Source organism: Ostrea edulis, chromosome 2 (assembly GCF_947568905.1).
Source record: "Ostrea edulis chromosome 2, xbOstEdul1.1, whole genome shotgun sequence".
Classification (NCBI taxonomy): domain Eukaryota; kingdom Metazoa; phylum Mollusca; class Bivalvia; order Ostreida; family Ostreidae; genus Ostrea; species Ostrea edulis.
In genome coordinates this window covers 32,936,326-32,961,096 of record NC_079165.1, presented here as the reverse complement: position 1 = coordinate 32,961,096, position 24,771 = coordinate 32,936,326, and the positions used below count along the sequence as shown (strand labels likewise).

At 36.3% G+C, this 24,771-nt stretch overlaps 1 protein-coding gene across 1 annotated transcript in view; it reads left to right on the top strand.

Moving 5' to 3' along the window:
• Nucleotides 1-24,771, top strand: part of LOC125682218 (uncharacterized) — a 72,809-nt gene that overhangs the window by 11,812 nt on the left and 36,226 nt on the right. Inside the window, exons 7-25 of the mRNA XM_048922675.2 lie at nt 5,464-5,709; nt 6,300-6,451; nt 7,641-7,839; nt 7,939-8,111; nt 10,334-10,499; nt 10,809-10,997; nt 11,255-11,428; nt 13,366-13,548; nt 13,892-14,050; nt 15,440-15,568; nt 15,860-16,051; nt 17,263-17,457; nt 17,648-17,836; nt 18,141-18,332; nt 19,575-19,772; nt 19,858-19,973; nt 20,082-20,208; nt 20,409-20,654; nt 22,838-23,035. Coding sequence (XP_048778632.2) covers nt 5,464-5,709; nt 6,300-6,451; nt 7,641-7,839; nt 7,939-8,111; nt 10,334-10,499; nt 10,809-10,997; nt 11,255-11,428; nt 13,366-13,548; nt 13,892-14,050; nt 15,440-15,568; nt 15,860-16,051; nt 17,263-17,457; nt 17,648-17,836; nt 18,141-18,332; nt 19,575-19,772; nt 19,858-19,973; nt 20,082-20,208; nt 20,409-20,654; nt 22,838-23,035 — 3,423 coding nt within the window. The remainder of the gene's footprint in view (nt 1-5,463; nt 5,710-6,299; nt 6,452-7,640; nt 7,840-7,938; nt 8,112-10,333; nt 10,500-10,808; nt 10,998-11,254; nt 11,429-13,365; nt 13,549-13,891; nt 14,051-15,439; nt 15,569-15,859; nt 16,052-17,262; nt 17,458-17,647; nt 17,837-18,140; nt 18,333-19,574; nt 19,773-19,857; nt 19,974-20,081; nt 20,209-20,408; nt 20,655-22,837; nt 23,036-24,771) is intronic.

Below are 24,771 nucleotides of genomic sequence, written 5' to 3'. Positions count from 1 at the left end.
CCCCAAAATACAGTAAAACTCGAATATATCAAATTTAACGAATCTTTTTTTTTCCATTTTATACTACTTGTGATTTGTAACAATCGCTTTTCGTCGCCATAAAGGACCCACGATTATTACGAAATTTCTGTTTGTATTTTTCAAAAGAGGTTGTTAACACAAAACAATACTTACACATACGTTTAGCAAATATATTGCCAATATTGTTTACTATTCTCGTTAATTAAATTTAAAGTTTGATTGCATTTATTTTATCGTACACTCCTTTATTTGAGTAAAGCAACAAGTAAATGACAACTGCGATAAACTGTATGTATTGCACATAATTTTGTTGACATTGTTCTTTCGACATGTTCTTGCGTGACTTAATAATCCATCAAGAAAATTTATCATATATAAATCAGTGTGTATAGTTCTTGTATAAAAATATTTCTTCTTGAAAATATATAGCCTTCATTTCACTTGAAGACAATACAAACGCAAGTACATCGATTGCTGCTTTCTTATACAAAATTAATGATATACATGTAGAACAAATCAGTTTTATAACGAATTCGTTATATTTATACCCCCCGAACGAAGTTCTGGGGGGTATATAGGAATCACTCTGTCTGTCTGTCTGTCCGTCCGTCCGTCTGTCTGTCTGTGCAGATTCGTGTCCGGGCCATAACTTCTTTGTTCTTTGACTTAGGCATACCATATTTGGCACACAGGTAGATCACCATGAGACGATGTGTCGAGTACCTTCATGACCTCTATATGACCTTGACCCTTGACCTCAAGGTCAAAATTAAAGGTTTTTTACAATGGATTCGTGTCCGGGCCATAACTTCTTTGTTCTTTGACATAGGCATACCATATTTGACACATGAGTGTATCACCATGAGACGATGTGTCATGTACCTTCATGACCTCCATATGACCTTGACTTCAAGGTCAAAATTAAAGGTTTTTACAATGGATTCGTGTCTGGGCCCTAACTTCTTTGTTCTTTGACATGGGCATACCATATTTGACACATGTGTGTATCACCATGAGACGATGTGTCATGTACCTTCATGACCTCCATATGACCTTGACCTCAAGGTCAAAATTAAAGCTTTTTACAATGGATTCATGTCCGGGCCATAACTTCTTTGTTCTTTGACTTAGGCATACGATATTTGACACATGAGTGTATCACCATGAGACGATGTGTCAAGTACCTTCATGACCTCTATATGACCTTGACCCTTGACCTCAAGGTCAAAATTAAAGGTTATTTACAATGGATTCGTGTCTGGGCCATAACTTCTTTGTTCTTTGACATAGGCATACCATATTTGACACATGAGTGTATCACCATGAGACGATGTGTCAAGTACCTTCATGACCTCTATATGACCTTGACCCTTGACCTCAAGGTCAAAATTAAAGGTTATTTACAATGGATTCGTGTCTGGGCCATAACTTCTTTGTTCTTTGACATAGGCATACCATATTTGACACATGAGTGTATCACCATGAGACGATGTGTCGAGTACCTTTATGACCTGTATATGACCTTGAACTTTGACCTCAAGGTCAAAATTGATTATAGGGTTTTGACATAGTCATACCATAAGACATGGGTGTATCACCATGAGACTATGTGTCATGTACATTCATGACCTCTTTATGACCTTGACCTTTGATCTCAAGGTCAAAATTATAGGTTTATGCCATGGATTTGTGTTCGGACTATATCTTCCATTTTCTTCTACAAATGCATACCATATTTTTACACTCAGGAAAGAGGTAATTTATACCTATTAACAACACCCTTTGGGAGATTGGGGTAAACGGGGGGGGGGGGTATTCTTAGTGAGCATTGCTCACAGTACATCTTGTTGAATTATGAATTCGCAATAAGTGTATAGCGAATTACACTTATAGCGAATTTTTATAGACTGTCCACAGAAATTCACTATATCAGAGTTTTACTGTATGTACAACAGGAGACTGAGAAATCATGCTTCCTTCACTTAATGTTTTGGTCTGAGTTTGCTATGAAGGCATGATCAGGTTAAGTCATATGTCGGAGACATGATTATATTTGATATTACTTTAAAATCGCTAAGGTAGAAATGCTATAGAGAATTTTCCAATATATGAATGTGTTAGGAAATCCTGGAGTAAAGAATGGAATTAAAAATTTATGTCAGTTAGATTTCACAATCCTAAACTAAAATATTGACTTTCTTAATCAGGCAAGTACATGTATGTCGAGAGTTCCACTTGCCCGGACCAAGATTTCACTTGCCCTAGGCAATTGAACAACTATTAATGTCTATCCCTGGGGTAGGATGAGGCCGCAATATGGGATTAAAGTTTTACCTGGGGATTTATAGGAAAAATCTTCTCAAGAACAGCAGAGTATTGATTAGTCATATTAATTTGCAAGATCCTAAGGTAGGTTGGGGCCACATTAACGAAACAGTTTTTTATGGGAATTCATAGGGTAAAATCTTTAAAAAATCTTCTCAAGACCAGCATGACCTTGGTTATAGTCACATCAATATGCATCCATTCTCATGTAGTGCAAATTTCAATTTATTTAGATCATGGCCCTGGGGGTAGGATGGGCCACAATAGGGGATAAAGTTTATACATGGCAATTAATATACATGTACATATTAGGAAATTGTATATAAAAATCAATTGAAGACCCATGGCCATAATTTGTCAGCATCTTCAGTACTGTAATTTAGATTCAATTTTCTTCAAATCATGGTCAGGGGTAAGATGGTGTATCAAAGTTTTATATGGAATATATGTAATCTTTGAAAATTTTGTCTTCTTCCCAGAAGGAAGTCCCATGGGGATCTGGATTAGAATAGATCCTCAGTGCCCCTTGCTTGTCGTAAGAGGCAACTAAATGGGGTTGTCCTTTAGATGAGACCGCAAAAACTGAGGCCCTGTGTTGCAGCTGGTGTGGCACAATAAAGATCCCTCCCTGCTCAAAGGCCATAAGTGCTGTGCATAGGCCTAAATTTTGCAGCCCTTCACCAGCAATGGTGACATCTCCATATGAGTGAAAAATTCTCGAGAGGGTAAAATCGATCAATCAATCCCAGAAGGGGACATGTTTGAATGTGAATTAAATTCTTACGTTTCTCATACAAAGTTTGTCCAGGCCATAACTTTTTTTATTTTTTACACAGGCCTGTGATATTTGGTATGTGTGTATACCATGATAAGACAGTGTGTTGCATACCATTTTTGATGACCTTTGACATTGACCTTTTATGAAAAGATCAAATAATAGAATTTTTGGGCATTTTTTTTGTCTTTTGACATAGGCCTTTGATATTTGGTATGTTGGTATACCATGATAAGACAATGTGTCACACATGCCATTTTTGATGACCTTTGACTTTGACCTATCATGTTAAGGTCAAATAGAATTTTTGGGGCATTTTTTTTGTCTGGACCTTTACTTTTTAGCTCAAGTGAGCCTTTTTGATCGCCTGTTATCCGTGGTCTGTCTGGCTGTCCATTTGTCTGTAAACTTTTTACATTTTCGACTTTTTCTCCAGAACCACTGGGGGCCTCCGTGGCCGAGTGGTTAGAGCATTGCGCTTAAAATCACATGGCCTCTCGCCGCTGGTTGGCGCGGGTTCGAATCCCGCTTGTGCTGGTAAGTGAGAAAGTTTCCCAGTTTACTTTCGGAAGGTCGGTGGTCACTTCCCAGGTACATTGTATCTGGGTTATCTCTTCCACCAATAAAAACTGGGTGCCACCAGATAACTGAAAAATTGTTGAGTGTGGTGAAAAACATCAATCAATCAATCCAGAACCACTGGGCCAATTTCAACCAAGTTGGCCACAAGCATCCTTAGGTGAAAGGCTTTCAAGTTTGTTCAAATGAAGGGCGATGCCCCCTTCAAAGGGGAGATAATCACAAAAATGCAAAAATAGGTTAGGATCATTTAAAAATCTTCTCAAGAACAGCTGATCCAGAAGAGCTGAAATTTACATGAAAGCTTTCTGACATAGTGCAGATTCAAGTTTGTTAAGTCATGACCCCCGGGGATAGGATGGGGCCACAATAGGGTATCAAAGTTTTACATACAAATATATAGGGAAAATCTTTTTTAAAAATCTTCTTCTCAAGAACCACTGGGCCAGAAAAGTTTACATTTACATGAAAGCTATGAAAGCTTCTTGACATAGTGCAGATTCAAGTGTGTTAAAATCATAACCTCCAGGGTTAGGATGGGCCACAATAGGGGATCAAAGTTTTACATACTAATATATAGAGAAAATCTTTAAAAATCTTCTCGAGAACCATTGGGCCAAAGAAGTTTACATTTACATGAAAGCTTTCTGACACAGTGCAGATTCAAGTTTGTAAAAATCATGGCCATTGGGGGTAGGTTGGGGCCATAATAGGGATCAAAGTTTTACATGCGAATATATAGAGAAAATCTTTGAATAGGGGCCAAGGTGACTCGGTGAGTGATGTGGCCCATGGGCCTGTTGTTAATAGATGACACAATATTTACCTAACTATGCATCAATTTTGTCAAGGTTTTCACTTGTTAAACTTTCATATCAAGAGAAAAATTCCACTCAGCCCAGTCACATCAGATCTGGCTGTTAACAGTTCACAAAAACAAGTGGGTGATATATTGTACAGAAGTCTCTCTGTACCCTTAACTGAGAAAGATAAGATAACCAAACAGATATGATAGAGTGATTTTTATTTCACTTTATCGTAAATCTATTTTTAGGAAAAATATTTGAAGAAATCTCTCTTGATATGTTTACAAAAACGAATCAGATTTATGGTTATAACTCAGATCATTCACTTTGGTTCACATCTTACTTAGCTGATCTTGTGTATTTGTGCATTCAGCATTTTCAGTGTGCTTTATCGAGTACTTTATCCAATTTTTAAACTATTTTCATCTATAGTACTGTTATCTTAGGAAAGACACAGGTAGTACAAAACTACAGATAAACAGGATTCACATTCAGAGTACATTTGCTGACGTCAGTTCATTCAGATTTCTTTCCCTTTATTGGAAAACAATTTATTTGCACCCATGTAGGTATTATAGTTATAATTTTTTTTTAACCAGGACAAATTTGAATAGTGTGTTTTTCCAGATCCAATTGCATATAAAATAGCTGCTCCCTTTTCTGTGTGATTATTTTTCTTTAGTGCATTTGTTACAAGTATGTAAATTTATATTGTTTATTTTTGCTGCGTAATTCTTATTTAGACTATATATAGCATGGCAGTGATCTAGCTTAGTGGAGTTTCCCTTCAATAGGGCACTTTATATACTTGACTTCAAAAAATTCACAAAACTCTTTACATTGCCTTATTGAAACGAAAACTTCATTTTAATGTTTTGTGTGTGTGTGTTATTTTTTAAAGAACTGAAATACATGTGTGTATGTATTATTATTAACAAATTGTTTATATTATTTCAGATTTTCAGTGTCAAATGATATCCTTGCAAAATACCAGGAATAAACAGGGCATGGTTGGGGTATACATGAATTCTACCACTGCCTCGGACTGTCGGACAATGTGTTCAAATAGTACTTTGTGTTCAGGGATCTCCTTCCACAGAGTGACCAGTTCCTGCTTTCTTTTAAAAGAAACACCATGGACGATTGTTGACTCGTGCTGTGATATGTACATTAAAACCTGTCCCGTATCATCTGGTTTACAGGGTAAGAAAAATTATACATTGCTTTAGAGCTGTAGCATCTCGGCTGTCTGTCTGTCTTTTGTGGTAGAGCCATACATTTATAAAATGTATTGTTCCTTAGAAGACTGTTTATTCATATACTCTGCCAAATGTAATACATGTACAATGTACATAAGATGATTTGGAGTCATTCCAGGATTGCATGTAACTCTGAACCAATGACTTGCAGAATTTCATGGAATGACAAAATATTTCATTTAGATAGCTGACACATTTGTTGGAGTCATCTGCTGCAAATGGAGTGTCTATCGATCTGTCTACAGACAAATGTGCCTGGTTTTAAGTAAACGCTCATGGAATAAATGCTTTGTTAACCAAATTAAATGGTGTATTATCTAATATCTATTGTGATGGATTTTTTTTAGCCTTCAAATTCAGTGATTTTGGATTGATTCTATTCATTTGATGAAGTGCTATTTAATAAATGAAGTTAGGGAATGAAAGCACTCATACATTAAACAAGTAAAGAACAATTGAAGTATGTTTAAATTTTATCTACACATGTACATATACAATTTATTGTATATACACATATGTGTGTGTTTTTTCCAGCTTTAGCAAATGTGCCAAATCTCGGAGGAAGAGTCAAAGCTGAGAAAATATTTAAGCAGATTTACACACCCCTGTACCCACTGAAATATCCTGGTGGACTGGAGATTGCTTGGATCATCCAATCACAGGGCTTGTCTGTCATTACTCTACAGGTCAATTTAAAAATATCCACAAATATAGTTATTCAGTCCATTCAATTTCTTTTGTAAAATATTTTGTTTGAATTAAATTTCCCCCCAAATAGTAAAAAGTTTCTTCAGCCCGTCCATGAATAAAAAATGAGAAAATCTGCAAATGAATACAGATAATCTCTATATACGTTCCCTGAAAATTATGTTATCCATATGGGCGCCACCATTATGCTTTGTTCATTAGTTGCTTCTACAGTTATTCGTGTTTTAATTTTGAATGCCAAGAATACAAGACTAACGTGCAATTTGTAATTCAAACACCCAGTTTGTTAAAAATGTATGGTATGATTATTATTGTTAAAGTCTTTAGCCAATCATCAAATAGAAAAACAGTAATACGACTAAATAGATGAACGACTTCATGAGTTTCTTTAAATAAAAATATACGATATATTTACGCTTACTTTTTATCACTTTGAATTTATTGGTTAATTTTGTTTTGTTTTAACTGTCTTTTAAATTGCAAACGGGGTGTATTGTTGTTTATAATTGTTTGATTTGAAAGAGAAAAATGTCGAGACAAAATGTGACGTCACAATGCATGATTTACGTCGGCTGACGTCATATTCCCCGCTTTAAATGAATAGGCGGATCCTGTAGAACTGTTATCCTCGTATATCCCCCTTTAATATTTAGATGTTATTGGGCATTTAGTGCAAGGAAAATTTCATAAATAATATATATTTTGAAATGAATTATTGTTTATAATTGTTTGGTTTGAAAGACAAAGAAAAAAGTCTAGGCTACATCTTACGTCACTATGCACGGTTTACGTCAGCTGGTGCTATATTCTCCGCGTTAAAGGAATAGGCGGATCCTGTAATTATCCTCATAAATATCCCCCTTTGATACTGGGCGTTTAGCGCAAGGGGAATTTCATAAATAATACATATTTTTAAATGAATTGTAATTTACCGTTCTGAACAGTATTATGACTATCACTTGGGACACACCAATGGCCATATATTATGCTTCGCTCAGTCCAACGGTCTCGCCGTATATATATTATGTCAGGAAGCATTACAGCTATTGAATATGTGAGTCATAATTTCATATAGTTTTCATTTGAAGAATATTTTCAAAAATATTAAAAATAATAATGCAACTCCAGAATACAGTAATGTTATGCTCTCTACTAAATAATTTATAGGTCATCGACATTGAACTTTGTGGATCAGATTTTATCACTGTTAAAGATGGTGATAACCCCCTAGCAATCACTTTATTGACCTTGACCTCATCTAGTGTCTCTGGTGTTACGACCATATCAACAGGCAACAAAGTGTACATTTACATGAAACTGGGTGAACATTTGAAATGTAGAGGCATCCATTTGCAGTACAAGAGAGGTACGTTAAGCTGAATTAAAGCTAGTCTGAGTATGGTCTTTGAACATTGAACTGATTAATTGAAAGAATTTTGATTGAAAACGTACTTCATTATTTTAGGATGTGACCTAATCTTGAACCTGAACACAGAAACACTGTTCAGTCCTGGTTATGGTGTGAGGAATTACCCATCAGTCCTCCAGTGTTCTTGGCTAATACAAAGTGAAAATGGCCAGCCACTTCTTCTAAAGTTCGAAGATTTTAGACTTCAGGAGAACTTGGACTATGTTAAGGTAACATTTATATGTATGATATAGTAATTTATGGACACTGCACATACTCATGACAAACAAGGATATTCTTTAATGTAAAAAAAAGTGCACATACCGATACATGACTGTCATAGAATGGTGTAGCATTTCCATTTGTTTACCAATTTGTCAATCTGCTTGCTAGCTTTTTAAGTCACCCAAGTCACTCAGATGACCTATTGCTATTGGTCTGCATTCATTTTTGTATTGCATTATCCATTGTCCATTAACGATTGAACAATTTGAACTTCATAACTGCCCTTCCAATTTTTTTCAAATTTGGTATGAAACATCTTTGGTTCAAGGAGGATAAAATTGTAAATTTCAGGGTTTCTGCACTGCTTGGGTCATAAGGACTGGGCAAAAACTGCCAAAAATTGACTAATTTTCAAAATATTTTTCTCTACCACTGTACATCTATAAGGAAAACTAAATACATAGTTATGACTAGCAGGAAGGCTTCTACCAAAATTTAGAATTTCATGATCCTAGGAGTAGAGGTTCCGACTCCAAGGTGGGGCCAAACTTGGCTTATGTAGTGTTTACTAGTACATGTATATAGTACCATAGTGGCATCTTTGTGATCTAGAGGTAGAGCTTTCGTCTCGCATGCGGAAGGTCGGGGTTCGAATCCCAGCTTCGACAGACCCAAGTCGTTAAAAACAGGTAGTGACAGTTCCATCACTAAACGCTTGGCATCAGGTGTGAATGTCACGGGTCCTTGGAGATTACCTTAAAAACGGATGTCCCGTGTCACAATAGGTGTGACACGCTAAAGAACCCTCACTGCTCAATGGCCATAAGCCCTGAGCATAGGTCTAAATTTGAAGCCCTTCACCGGTCTTGGTGACGTCTGCATATAGGTGAAAAATTCTCAAGAGGGACGTTAAACAAGATACAATCAATCAAACGATTTCAAATTCGCTGTACATTCACAGTAGCAATTTATTGATCTGTGTCATTTCTCATTAGAGGGTTGTATGTATTTAACTTTTTTCAAGATTGAGATAAAAATATAAAAAATATCAAATTCACGAGTCAATCATGGATATTAAATCAAAAGTATGTCCACATTCATTTAGCGATTTGATAAAAATACATACACCCCTCTAGTGAGAAATGACACACAACTAAAACATTCAATGTACAGCGAAGTGGATATCGATTGCAAAGTGCCAAATCTTCTTTGACGCAATGTCAAGGTGAACACACAATGTGTTGAAACAGGGACAAGTTTGTGATGTTTAGTGACCCTGAATGTAATAATAACAATGATCAGCCATCTGTATCTACAAAGCACACACAGTATGACAAAACAAAGAGAATCTGGGGATATCTCAAATCATGGGAGGAATTGGCTTTGGTTTAATTACAATCAGCGAACAGAAATAGACATGAATGAATATATTGAATAAAATACCAGATAAACAATTTCAAGTACTGTGGTGTCTTAATCTAAGGTGGGGCAAGTGAAATTTAGTGGTAGTTAGGACAACTAAATTTGTAATTTCTACCTGTCCCTGGGCAAGTACTTCAAAAATCTATTTGTTTACCCCTGATTGTTGATGTATAGAATTGACCATACTCTGTATTGCATACAAGGAATCCAGTGGGGAGAAATCTTGTGGCTTTCTACAGCCTGTCATTTAACTGTAAAGTGAGTGTATGAAAATCACAAGGTTACCCTGCCCTACCATGTGAGATGAATTATACAATAAGATACTGAAAGATGAAATGATGATTGGTGAGGAGGAATGTAAGTCCAAAAGTGGGTCATAATGACCTGATTAATGAATGGTATGGTTTTACATATTGGCAAGATCCAACTACCGACTGTAAAAGTGGTTATTTATGCTGGGGGTTGAGTACGCATTTTTCCACATCCAACATTATGTGTGGGAGAAAAATACGCGTTAACTGAATATAATATATATTATATCAGATATTTATAACTATACATGTGAGGGAAATTTACGCGCTTATTACTTGACTGCTTAAATAGTGCAAGTTACCCCCACAAGTAAATAACCACTTTTACAGAATGGACTTGTTCAAAATTTGTCAGTGCTTTCTGACAGATGTGACACTCCTATGCACTTTATTGTACATGTATAAAGATGAAAAATTGTAAGTAATACTCTATGAATGCTATTTGAATTCTACAAACAAAAAGTTTTGTTTTAATTTTCAATCAAATATTGCAGGTGTATCTTGGTAACAATACCTTATCCCCTCCTGTACACTCGGGGTCGGGTTTTACGGGGAGTGTTATTCCATCACAAGTCATATCAAAAGTTGGAACTATGTTTGTTACCATGTCAACGAGTGCAACAGGAACTGCAAAAGGTTTCCATGCATCTTTCACTGCAGGTGAAGAATATTAATTGTTTCTGTATTTGCATAGATTTATCAGTGAGAGAATATGGATTGAATTTGACAGCTGTCAAATGTGCTGGTCTTAGGATTAATCATTCTTTATTTTCAAATCTTACTTGGCTTATAATTGTACTTTGAAAAGCTAAATTGTGATATAATTATTAATATAGAGCAGATGTTAGAATTGAACAAGTAATCAAAATAATAAAAAACAAACCCTGAAATCTTACAAACCAAATTTTAATTATTTTCAGTCAATTTCCAAACATTAGTATTAACTATAATAATGGTTTGACATTGCAGGTTGTAAGAACCTGGACTCCTCGTCAGTGTCAGCCAGTCCAGGAATCTCGGAGATCTTTCCTGAGGCTGTGGTCTCTGTACAGTGCAGGGCTGGGTATTATCTACAGGAGCCCTACACAGGACAGGGCCAGATCACACTGAGGTGTAAGGAGGGCGGATCTTATGACAAAGTCGTCCCTGTCTGTGCACGTAAGCTACACTGTACAGTTATGTATGAGAGTATGGATCCTTTTCATAGCTGTAGGGCTCTGTAGGAGTGGAAGCATCGGCCCTGTCTTGACTATTATATTTTACAAGAAGTTTTTAACAGATCTGCTACTTAAGAATAGATATGTACATTCCCCTAATGCTTTCTGTTATTGCAGAAGTGTACCCTTTGGTGTTATATGAAAGGTGAGGATAGCGAACAGTGATCAGTGATACAGTATGTATGTATTGTTTTGTAGGGGCATTTTGTGGTCCTGCACCAATTGTGACCAATGCTTACCTTGTGAACAGTTCTGGAGTATATGGAGGGGAAGGAGTGACATATTACTGTAGGAACGGACACTCCACTGTTGACACTCTCAGCGTTGTGTGTCTGAGTAATGGAGTCTGGGAAACTCCTCCCACATGTCTAGGTCAGTGTCTACCATTGAGAGTGTGTACTGTCAGAATGTCTGTCAGAGTGTCTAATGTCAGTTTGTCAGAATGTCTACTGTCAGAGTGTCTGCTGTCAGTGTGTCTGCTGTCAGAATGTCTAATGTGAGAGTGTCAGAATGTCTAATGTCGGAGTATCTGCTGTCAGAGCATCTATTGTCAGAATTTCTAATGTCAATGTCTACCATCAGAGTTTACTGTCAGAGTGTCTGCTGTCAGAGTGTTTGCTGTCAGAGTGTCTAATGTCAATGTCTTGCCGTCAGAGTATTTACTGTTAGCGTGTGTACTGTCAGAGTGTTTGCTGTCAGTGTGTCTACTGTCAGAGTGTCTAATGTCAGAGTGTCTTCTGTTGGATTGTCTGCTGTCAGAGTGTCTGCTGTCAGAGTGTGTCCTGTCAATGTCTACCTTCAGAGTATTTACTGTTAAAGTATCTACTGTAATAAATTTCATTTTTGAACATACATTAAAGTATATGAGCTGCGATGCTTCATGATGGCATACTTCATGAAGCATGTTAGAGCTTCATGAAAATTATGCTGACTTGAAGCAACCCATTGTTGTTTTCAAAACTGAAATTTATTTATGTTTTACCTTAATTTCTGTTGCAATTCTCAGCTGTTAGAATAAACGTACTATATTTATCAAGATTCATACATGCTTTGTTCACAACTCCTGTGCATTCATAAGGAAATTGCTATCATTACATTTTGTAGAGATATCAAAGTCAAAAACATGGAAATGTAAATATCAAACTTCTGCCAGAGTTCGTTTGCTCACAAACCAATCTCTTCCAGTTAGGCATTATGGGATAGTGATTTCTTAGGCCGCGTATACTGTGTGACGTCACTGTAGAATGATGAAAAAAAACATAACGTCAAATGTAAACATTTCAAAACAAGAACGTAAACATCAAGTTCATTATACCCACATTACACTATAATTTGAACAGAATTTCCCTACTTTTTAATAATCTTTTGATCATTTTATGTTTAAAATAAAATCCATACCTTTATATTAATGCTGTTAATGTCAATATTTTTAAGTTTTAACTACGAACTACTTCTTTAGTGCTATTAGGCCTGCATGATAATCGCGGACTCACAATATACAAATCTATATATTGTACTGTGTCACATAGGAGAGGTCTATACATAGGTGACGTAATGAGGCCTCGATGGGGAGTTTGATGTAAATATAACAATATGAAATGCAAAAAAAAAAAAAGAGAAAATAAACAGGAAAAAAACCCGGAAAAAAAACTCATAATGTTGTGTCTGATATTTGGGGTATTCAAGGTAAATTTCGAGTACAACAATTAGCACATATTTGACTAAAGACCATGCATCAAACAACTGAACTTGACCGAGTTTTCAGTTCATTTAAATGCATACACTGTAATTGTTTTATGTTAATTACATTTATTTGAGTACTTGATATGACAAAATCACAGTTCAGCCTCAATTTGCAAGAATATATGATTATGAATGGCTGAATAATAAATCTCTATAAATCATCAATGAATAAGCAAAATCAAGACTGTTTATTATGTGAGGGAGGCTTCTCTTGCATTTCTGCAAATATTAATTGATTATATATGATATTAGGAAGATGCAGATTTAGATATTGTTAGGACTGCCATCTTGTATTGAGATATTTCCTATTTTGACATACACTTTTGTTCTTGTATTGAGATATTTCCTATTTTGACATACACTTTTGTTTTTGTATTGAGATATTCCCTATTTTGACATACACGTTTGTTCTTGAAACATTAAAGTTATCTTCACATGTAATACTTGTCTTTTGAATACAACAATCTGCAAGTTTCCTACAACAGTATTTCAATTGGTTTAAGAGGAGGAAACTGGGGTTTGATTTACTGTGTACTGTTTAACTTTTAATTGAATCTTTGGAACAGCACCCTCCTGTCCGTCCGTCCCAGTGTCTGTGTTCAGAGGAAAGAGGAGTATCCTCACTGGCGACGGAGTCGGTCACGGCTCAGTGATTAGCTATTCCTGTGACCCTGATTATGAGATACAAGGACAGCCTGTCATCATGTGTGATAATGGTGCCTGGTCTCATAGCCCGCCCACCTGTCAAAGTAGGTAACACAGAAAGAGAAATGTGTACTCATAGCCCACCCACCAGTCAAAGTAGGTAACACAGAGAGAGAAATGTGTACTCAAAGAGTAAGGGGATTACATGAATTTACATAAATGGTCATTTAATGTATCAAATAAGGTAAGGTGTATGCTTGATAGGGTCCCATAATTTGCTAATAGAACAAAAATTTATTCATGTATATATATGTTAGAATAAGGGAATACTGCAATATTTGTTTGATGAGATTTCTGTCGTAACACATGAGATGTATCTGTTAATCTACTTGCTATAATCACAAAATAATGAAGATTTACTGAATGGGATAATGACTTTCTTTTCAGAAATTTCTTGTCTTTCATCTCCTGTGAATAATGGGAATATTGACAAATCTGGCAATGTTGGTCAAGGGGAGGCGATTCATGTAACCTGCAATTCAGGGTTTGAAATAAATGGAAGAACAGAATACAAATGTGGTATAGAAGACCCTCCACTGTGTATAAGTAAGGATGAGGCTTTTTGGAAATTGACTTGTAATCAGTACAAATGAAATGCTTGCCTATTATTTACTTGTAATTTCATTCATGAGGTACCTACCAAGCAAGGAAAACATTGAAAAAGAAATTTGTTTTACTGATTAAGACGGAATCAAAGTATCAAAACAGAATTGCATCAAGAAATATGAGGCAGTGAAACCGATAATTAGATTATGTAGACTACTAAGTCGATGGAGATAAAAGGGTTATTCAACAGTCTTCACGAAAACTCGGTGGTCCGAAGACCGAGGCCAGTGAATTTTAGGGTCGGGTCAGTGAAAATAATTAATCGGGAAGTCCTATGGGCTTGTAGACTTTTTGTAAGTCACATTAAATATAATGTTGGATTTAGATATTCTAAACGTTTTATTTACTTTAATTACCATCAAAATAAAACGATAAATAGCACATAAAGTAAGTGTTTTGACACCGTGGTTTGTTTATTTAGAACAATAACTATCCTTGTAATTGTCAAGATAACTTGTACGTTGATGACGTGAATATTCAACGAACAACTTATTGAAACAACAAAAATGGCCATGTTCTGTATCGCGGTAATAGTCTGGTCCCCGCCCCCGCCACTCCTTGATCACTCGTTTTGGGAGTGGCGGGGGCGGGGACCAGACTATTGCGGTAACTACTGCTTTATTGCATTGTCCAATTAAAATGAACTTCGTCAATCGCAGTTATCTCTGATTTTATGCAATTTCTATAGTTTATAGAATTAAGGTTGATTGATCCTCTTGTGATGTCATAGGTTTTTGCAAAATCTTTATCTATTTAAATTTTGCACATGATTGAAATATATATTTCAGAGGAACTTTATTCACTGAATAAAATAAAAAATTTGGTAAACTTTGGATACTGAAAAAGTTTTAATTTTCCATAGATAATCAATTATCTATAATTTTAAAAATGTTGTCAAGGGCAATAACTCCTATGCTGGGATTTCGTCTACTGCATGTCTATGACACTATGATTTCCGTTTACATTTGATGTTGGTAGAGAAGGCTACTTCCAAAGGTTTCGTTTGTGAAAAATATGTGAATTTGTAGTCTTGTTGCGGGCGAAGAGAGAGAAAATACCGTGTACGGTGTTGTTTTTCTGGTATCGACAGAAAGGATGTCTGAGGGTGGATATGAATATGAGTAATAAGGGTAGTTTCAGTAAATTAATTGTACATGTAGTTTTACAATTCATTCCTTAATGTATGTGATAAACATGTACCATGAAAATTTGGGGGGGCCAGTAAATTTCACTGTGGGCCAGTAAACTCAGACAGTTCACTGGTCCGACTGGCCAGCAAGTTTTAAATGTTTTCGTGAAGACTGGTTCAATTACTGTTAAATGTTTCAGATATTGATGAATGCAGCATTTCAAATGGAACAGTCTGTGACCAAATTTGTGCTGACACGGTAGGGGGATATGTGTGCTCCTGTAATGAGGGATACAAACTCACTGGGAGCAGCAATAACAAATGTGAAAGTAAGCATGTTGAGTAATATTTATGTGTACATGTACAGTATGAGGGTCTCGGAATCTTTTTCTTGCAAAGCAGTGATGTAAGAAAATGCTTTTAATTATTGGGGGGGGGGGGGGGGGGGGTGAATTTGGAAAATATAGTTTGATGTACACTACATCAACCCTATTAAACTCACTTGAGTTGAAGGTAAAGTTTGCTTCTTTTATAACAGTTCATTCAGTGCTTGTCTGTTGATCTGTCTATTTGCAAACGAGATTACTTTGAAATCCAAATTACTCCAAATCTGATTTCAGATATCAACGAGTGCCTTGAGGGTAACGGTTTCTGTGACAGTGAATGCGTGGATACTCAGGGCTCATTCTACTGTACGTGTCCACCAGATCAGGAACTGTACACCTTCAATGGACAGAATGACCTGGTCCTCCCAGCCATGGAGACGGGGCTGGAACCTTATCACCGCTACCACATAAATCACTCCTGTGTGGGTAGGTTGTGCTGTAATTGTTATCACATCAAGTATTTTTCATATCTCTTATTATACTGTATCAATCAGTGTTTAGTATGTTGATAAATGTATACAATATGTGTACCTGTTTCAGCAATGATTTTGGTGCCTTTTCCACTTTCATTAGGGCCCCACTTTATGACAGGTGCCCGCTATAGTAATTACTCTGTCCACATATCTGTCCATCTGTCCATTCCTTAGCACTTGTATGGCACACAGTAATATAAGTTTCTTTGGGAAGATTTTTATACATTTTATACATGATACTTGGATTAGGCAGAGATTCAGATTTATCGGCTTTGTTGTTATGGAGGATATGAGACTTTGAATTTTCAGATATCGATAAGGTAATAGCACTTTCTATGGCATTCATGAACTTGAGATTACCTGAGAAGATTTTTAAAGAATTCAAAAGCAATGCTTGGATTTGGAAGAGGAAGATTTATCAGTTTTGCCTTAATTTACAGAGTTAATGGGACTCATGATTTTTTACATCAAAATTTTCATTTGGGGCCCTTTCTGACTTTTCAGTTTTCTAGTTTGTGTACCAATCCATAATATATGATTTAAACACCATGTACATGTATAATTCAAAACAACAGATACTCTCTCCAACATTGTAGATGTTATAGCAACACTAACAGATAAAGTTTTACCACATATTTAAACATTTGATTGGTTAGTGATAGATAGGTCTTTCATATTTCATGTGTATCGCCCATAACAAGAACTTTCTTTGGGTACCATAATTTCTTTGCTGTCATGTGTTTCACAAACACATCTTGTCATAAAATTTTATTCTTAAAAAAACATCAGATATATCATAACATTTAGAGAAAAAATGATTTGCAAATTTTTTAAAAAAGAAATCTTAGATTTTTGATCAATTTCACAAAATGAGCAGATGCAGAAAGTTTCGGTTTATGGTATTTTTGTGATTGTACAAAATTAGATGTACCCTTATACTGAATTTTGAATTGTTAAGTGTTCAAATAAGTCACACTTAAGTTGACAGATTTACTCTAGCACACCTTTCCTTTGACCTTTGAACTCTATTGAGATGGAGACGTGTATTTTTTTTCATCAAGCTATGTCAAGACAGCTTATTTAGGCTGATACTTCTGTCATTATAGCTACATTTATATAGCTATAGCCACATGTAACTATTTACCTTGATCTGTATTTTTTCAGCTATTGAATGTTCTCCTCCAGCCTATGCCATTCAGAATGGTTTAGCCTTGACCTTGGAGACGAAGTTTTTCTACAGAGATGTGGTCACATATATGTGTAACCTTGGATATGTGATCAATGGAACAGGACTGGCCACTCACAATATTACCTGTCAGATGAATGGCACCTGGTCAGAGTTAGAACCTACTTGTGAAAGTAAGGCATTCTAAGTGTTTTGTTTACCTGGACTGGTATCTTAAAATTGTTAATAGGATTGCATTACTGTAGAATTACAAAATTAAAACCTCAGAATACATACATCAACTGAAGTACGATTTTTCATAATTTGAAGTCAAGGACCGGCCCTTTTCAAAATCTTTGAGTATACATGTAATGCATATTCCAGTTGTGAGATGCCCCTTAGATGTGGCCAGTGATCCTGGTGTTCTCCCCAACACCTCAGTGACCTATGGACAGTTTTTTCATCTTTCATGTGACATGCCGGATAAAAGCATTGTGTCGAGGAGACGGCAGTGTACCTACAATGTCAATGCAGGGCGATATCAGACCGAGGGGGATCCTCTGAATTGTCCTCGTAAGTCTCATCTAATTTTTATTCTGGAACTTTAGTTGAATGAAATAGACACAAAATTAAAATTCGTTTTTATATCAGTTGACTGTTGTGAGTGTACATGTACATATTATGATTTTATCCAGTGTGCTAAAACCGTAATGTAAATACATAATTATTGACTGGGTTGGAGGGCAATAAATTGTTAACTTTTTGGTAATACTGATGGAGATAGCAGTAAGTTTATTGATTTTTATTGTAAAATATTGATAACTGAAACTAAATATTATGGAGATAAACTTTGTCCAATGTTTGAACCTTTTGGCAGATGTAAATTGTGGAACTCCTCCGACGGTAAAGGGAGCTAACCCTTACTTATACAGCTGCACACTGTATGGCTGTACCTTTGAGTTTACATGTCGCTCAGTGTATACAAGGGCAGGAAACACCTCACAGGGAGGGACAGTGGTCAGCTGTGGAGCTGATGGACGCTGGGACTTTGGTGACCTTCACTGCACCAGTAAGTTTGAAAAGAACATTTCATTTTCTCTTTAGGAATTATGGATGAATATAGCTAGAATGAATCTATGTTTTATGAAATTTTGAAATGCAGTTTTTATCTCTACACTTGTGAGTTAAGGTCAGATACAGTCCTTTGTATGCAAATGAGAATCTAAAAGTATACAATCAATAATTTTTCATATTCAAACCAATAAATTCATACTCAACTCTTATGCTGCAAAATACAGTATGGTTAATTACCACAGAGATGCCGAATGACTTAACTGCACTAGATTCATGTCATATGTTGATGTCGCACGGACTGTGAATATTGAATTTACACTAAATCTATTTATAAGCACAAGGACATGTCCTTAAAAGATTTTTTATCATTCTTTCATAAGGTAAGATGGAATGAAGTATATGATTTAAACATATCTTATTATGTATGAAGTAATAGGATTAAGCAGCGGGCAGAGTCTATATGAACCTTTACCTGAGGTACAAAGTCACTACATGTACATATTATAAAAACATGTACACATTTTGTTGCCATTATTTCTTGGAGCCAACACTTAATTAGTACATATACATGGCGGTAACTCTTGACCTCAAGTTTGAACCATGTATACATGTATATTGATATTATTGATGCACAAATCCTGTACGTGACCTTGTTTGATCGTTATTTTAAGAAATGATACTGGTCTGTGCATTTTGTCAATTATTTCACTTGGAAACATTTAAATCATTATTTACACAATGAACTGATAACATTGGCACAGCAATAGCGATATTGTATACAGAATTATACTTATTCTTATACTAATATTGTTTCAATTTTTTCGCTGAAGACTTTTTTTGTTGTTTGTTTTCCTCCACAGTAAGCAATACATACGTCATGATATGACGTCATAGTCAAACCTATACAGTGCATGTCATACAACCTTATACTTATAGATGACAATGCTCTGAATGTGTACAAGGGAAGTTTTAAGGGACGTTATGCATTTCAATCATCTTATTGCAAAGAATTGCATGTAATTAGCCTAAACTCACATGCGTAATATTCATTGAAATATATTCTACTGTGATCACCTAACCTATCCAAACTCTTCTGTATTAGAGGTATAAAGAGTATATATTCAGATGATATCTGATGTTCATGTAGATCATTTGGCATTAGTGCATTATTCAGTGAGGTGTAAGGCATGTTTGAATACATTTATTTATCATATGAGATGTTTCTGTCTCTGTGTAGATGGTGTTTGTCCTGATCCTGGGTACCCCCCAGGGGGTTACTCCTACTCGGCGTCTTATGAAGAAGATGGTCTAATGTATTACTTATGTCAGAGAACAGGATACAGAGCCAAGGACCTCTACCCTATCCTGTGTACTGAGGTCAACGGTCAACTGCAGTGGAACTCCACCGATGTCAATGTCACTCATGAATGCATAGGTCAGTGTGCAATAATTATGTAGACTGTAAAGGTCTCATTTGTTTTCTGTATTATTAATCTGTCAAGCTATGTTCTTTATGTTAGATGTTCAGAAGCCAGTGATGACCAACTGTCCATCTCTGGACATCACAGTGACCAGATATGAGGCGGCAAACACTGCCTGCATTCCTGTCTTCATGGATAACAGTGGGATTGTAAATGTAAGATTTCCACACTTCAATAGATACTTTGTGTGACAAAGGAGGAATTGTATATGTTGCAGTTGACTTTGTTTTTATCATCTAGACAGATTACTGTTTACTTTTTAGAGAGTTTTGGTGACTCCATTTAATTATCATCCCAATCATGTGATTGCACAGGAGACATTCGTGACTTATTCAGCTTTTGACCTTGAGCAAAACAGTATTTCTTGCTCCTTTTTGATAAAGGTCAAAGGTAAGAATTTGTTGTATTTGTCATATAAGGAAAAAAAATAATCTTTTTTGCATTAAGAATACATGTATAATTAGAGAAAAAGAAAAGGTAATCTTACTATTACTTTTATGTGTCTCAGATTCAATATTATACATGCATATGTACACTTCCTTTAAGATTTTATCACCTTTTCATCAACATATTTGACTGTATCCCTACAGATGAGCTTCCTCCTTTGCTGTCTTGTAAACCCTCGAGGACTGTTCTGATTCCTGATGAGACTACCATGATGACCATTGACCCCCTGGACTTCATCAGCAGTGTGGAACAAGGGGCCACGACATCCTCTGACACGGGGACACTGAGACTGACCAAGTCGGACATCAACACAGTCAGGACCACCAGGATTACAGCCACGGACTCTTCAGGAAATGTAGCCCACTGTTCCATCCAGATCAAGGTTGAATGTAGGTCATTTGTGTGAAACAATTTGTATAGGAATTTAACTGCAATTATGCATAATATAACTGAAATCCTTTATTCAATTAAACAGTGGCTTGTCTGCTCTTTTGATATTTCACTGACTTTGACATAAATATACCAGACTCATTTATGTGGAGAGTACACATTTATTGATTTAACAAGTGCCATGAATATAACACATATTGGTGTAACTAGTTCCGTAAACATAATACCTATGATGATTTAAAAAGTGCCCTTAACAGTAGTAATTATATTGATAGAATGGACATAATCATAGATATCTATACACTTAGGGTGATTTGGCAGTTATGGCTGCATGTTACATGTACATTTACAAATCATAAAGTTGCAGGTCCAGGGGGGACATCCGGAGTATCCGCTCATGTTAAAGTTTGAGCCCTGCTCATGTTAAGTTTGAGCCCTGTTCATGTTCAAGTTTGAGCCATGCTTATATTAAAGTTTGAGTCCTGTGCATGCTAAATATGTGGTACTTCACATACAGCTTGTGACATCTCAATATGAGTGAAAAATTCTGAAAGGGACTTAAACAAACAAACTCCTTAAGAGTAAAAAACATCCATACATGCCAACTTTCCCGATTTGTGCGGGATTCTCCCGATTTGAAGCGCAAATCCCGATATCCCGATCGGGATTGCAAAAATACCCCGAAATCCCGATTTTCTAAAAATATCTCCCATTTTACGACAACAAACCCCCAATTCCAACCGGAATTTGAAATCCCGCGTCATTTCTGAACTGGACAATCAGAAATCGGGACAATAGTCAGCCATTGCTGTTTACCTGTGTCGCATGGTATCGGAGTGATGTAATTTACCTGGTCCACCTGTGTCGGGGTGCTTATTGGACAGTGCGAAGCATGTTTTGATAGTAATTAATCGGGAAGACGGATTTCAAATTGACATATCCTTTACACAAACGTGAATGGCAATGATAATAGTGTCACCACCAAACAATCGGACATTCCCGATTTTTGCCTCTCGCTGACAGCATCCAAAATATGCAATATTAAAGGTACGTAAAATATATGTTTTTCCAACTATAATAATATAGGCTATCCGAATCTATCTGTCTATAGCGATGTATTACATAGTCTATATAATGTAGTATTCATTAGACTTTGTGAGGCGTAATTTGCACAAGTTTGTATTGAATTTTATATTAGCAAGTAGCCTTATTTTACAAGTAAAAACGTATATTTTGATGTGTTTTTTTCCTGGTAATTATTTCAGATGTCATGGATGCAAAGGTTTTGTTCGCAAACTTCATAGCAGGGCAGATCACTCCTTTTCTGGTTGCAATGCAGATTGTTTCACCAGACTCTGCAAGCCCATGAAATTGTTTACAGACAAGCAAGATCGCCTTTGTAGTCGTACCTAAATGCATGTGCTTTAATTAAAATTTTGATATATAGACCAGCCAATGTGTATATGGTGTAAAAGGATGCAACTTTGAGTATTATTTGATAATATGTATATGACTTGTTGGAGAGGATTTTTTGCTGAATAGATGATTTTAATAAAATACTTATTTATATCTTTCAAAGTTTTTTTATTATATAGTTTTGTTAAAGTTAATGGTCAAACACACTTGATGTATGATACGTGTATAATGATTAGATTGATATTTTATTTGAAAAGACAAATATTTATTTTCATGGTAAAATGTCGTGAATTTTGAGCATTGAAAAAAGGTTGTCGCGCACAAAATCCCCCATGGGGATTTTCAAAAGTTGGCATGTATGAACATCATGTTCAAAGTTTGTATAATCCCACCATTCCTACTGGCGGTTAGTCCAAATGAACTAGTCACAACTTGATTGCAAGTAAACATTAATTGAATATTGGAATAGAGTCTTCATATGAAGAAGAACTTAAAGGTAAGTTATGAACAATGAATAAGTAATCATCACTCAAAATATTTCATCTAGTGGAATTGCCCCCAAATCGTCACAATATTGTTCATACTAATACAAGTTTTGTATTGGGTTGTAGAAGAAGACAATCTGTTTTTTCATAGTGTCAAAGTTTTAAAAAAGGAAAGATGTACCATTTTGTCCAGTAAATGGCTCATGGAGAGTAAAGGCAAAGATGTTGTAGAGACAGCTGAAGATAATTTTAATTTGATGAAATTTCTTCCTACCTTTCAGCATCAAAATGCCAGGCCTGGTCCCTCTCTATATCCCATGGTCAGAAGAAATGCTCCCAGAGGTCAGGGAATGCTGGGATTGACTGTGTGTTTACCTGTGACTCTGGGTATGTCTTTGCAGAGGATATGAATAAGAAGTCTATCACAGTGTCATGTGTTAGTGGTGGAGACTGGGACCGAGCGACTCCCTCCTGTCAGGGTAAGGTGTACATATGTACGCTGTGTGTGTCAATACTCCTGTCAGGGTAAGGTCTACCGATGTACACTGTGTGTGTCTGTACTACAGATGTACGCTGTGTTAGTACTACAGATGTACACTGTGTATGTCAGTACTATAGATGTACACTGTGTGTGTCAGTACTACAGATGTACACTGTGTGTGTCAGTACTACAGATGTACACTGTGTATGTCAGTACTATAGGTGTACACTGTGTGTGTCAGTACTACAGATGTACACTGTGTATGTCAGTACTATAGGTGTACTCTGTGTATGTCAGTACTATAGATGTACACTGTGTGTGTCAGTACTACAGATGTACACTGTGTGTGTCAGTACTATAGATGTACACTGTCAGTACTATAGATGTACACTGTGTGTGTCAGTACTACAGATGTACACTGTGTCAGTACTACAGATGTACACTGTGTGTGTCAGTACTATAGATGTACACTGTGTGTGTCAGTACTACAGATGTACACTGTGTGTCAGTACTATAGATGTACACTGTGTGTGTCAGTACTACAGATGTACACTGTGTGTCAATACTACAGATGTACACTGTGTGTGTCAGTACTACAGATGTACACTGTGTGTGTCAGTACTATAGATGTACACTGTGTGTGTCAGTACTACAGATGTACACTGTGTGTTAGTACTACAGATGTACACTGTGTGTGTCTGTACTACAGATGTACACTGTGTCAGTACTACAGATGTACACTGTGTGTGTTAGTACTACAGATGTACACTGCGTGTGTCAGTACTACAGATGTACACTGTGTGTTAGTACTACAGATGTACACTGCGTGTGTCAGTACTACAGATGTACACTGTGTGTGTCAGTACTATAGATGTACACTGTGTGTGTCAGTACTACAGATGTACACTGTGTATGTCAGTACTACAGATGTACACTGTGTATGTCAGTACTATAGATGTACGCTGTGTGTGTCAGTACTATAGATGTACACTGTGTATGTCAGTACTATAGATGTACACTGTGTGTCAGTACTACAGATGTACACTGTGTGTGTCAATACTACAGATGTACACTGTGTGTGTTAGTACTACAGATGTACACTGTGTGTGTTAGTACTACAGATGTACACTTTGTCGTACTACAGATGTACACTGTGTGTGTCAATACTACAGATGTACGCTGTGTCAGTACTACAGATGTACACTGTGTGTGTTAGTACTACAGATGTACACTGTGTGTGTCAGTACTACAGATGTACACTGTGTCAGTACTATAGATGTACACTGTGTATGTCAGTACTACAGATGTACACTGTGTATGTCAGTACTATAGATGTACGCTGTGTGTGTCAGTACTATAGATGTACACTGTGTGTGTCAGTACTACAGATGTACACTGTGTGTCAGTACTACAGATGTACACTGTGTGTGTCAGTACTACAGATGTACACTGTGTGTGTCAGTACTACAGCTGTACACTGTGTGTGTCAGTACTACAGATGTACACTGTGTGTTAGTACTACAGATGTACACTGTGTGTGTCTGTACTACAGATGTACACTGTGTGTGTCAGTACTACAGATGTACACTGTGTGTGTCAGTACTACAGCTGTACACTGTGTGTGTCAGTACTACAGATGTACACTGTGTGTTAGTACTACAGATGTACACTGTGTGTGTCTGTACTACAGATGTACACTGTGTGTCAGTACTACAGATGTACACTGTGTCAGTA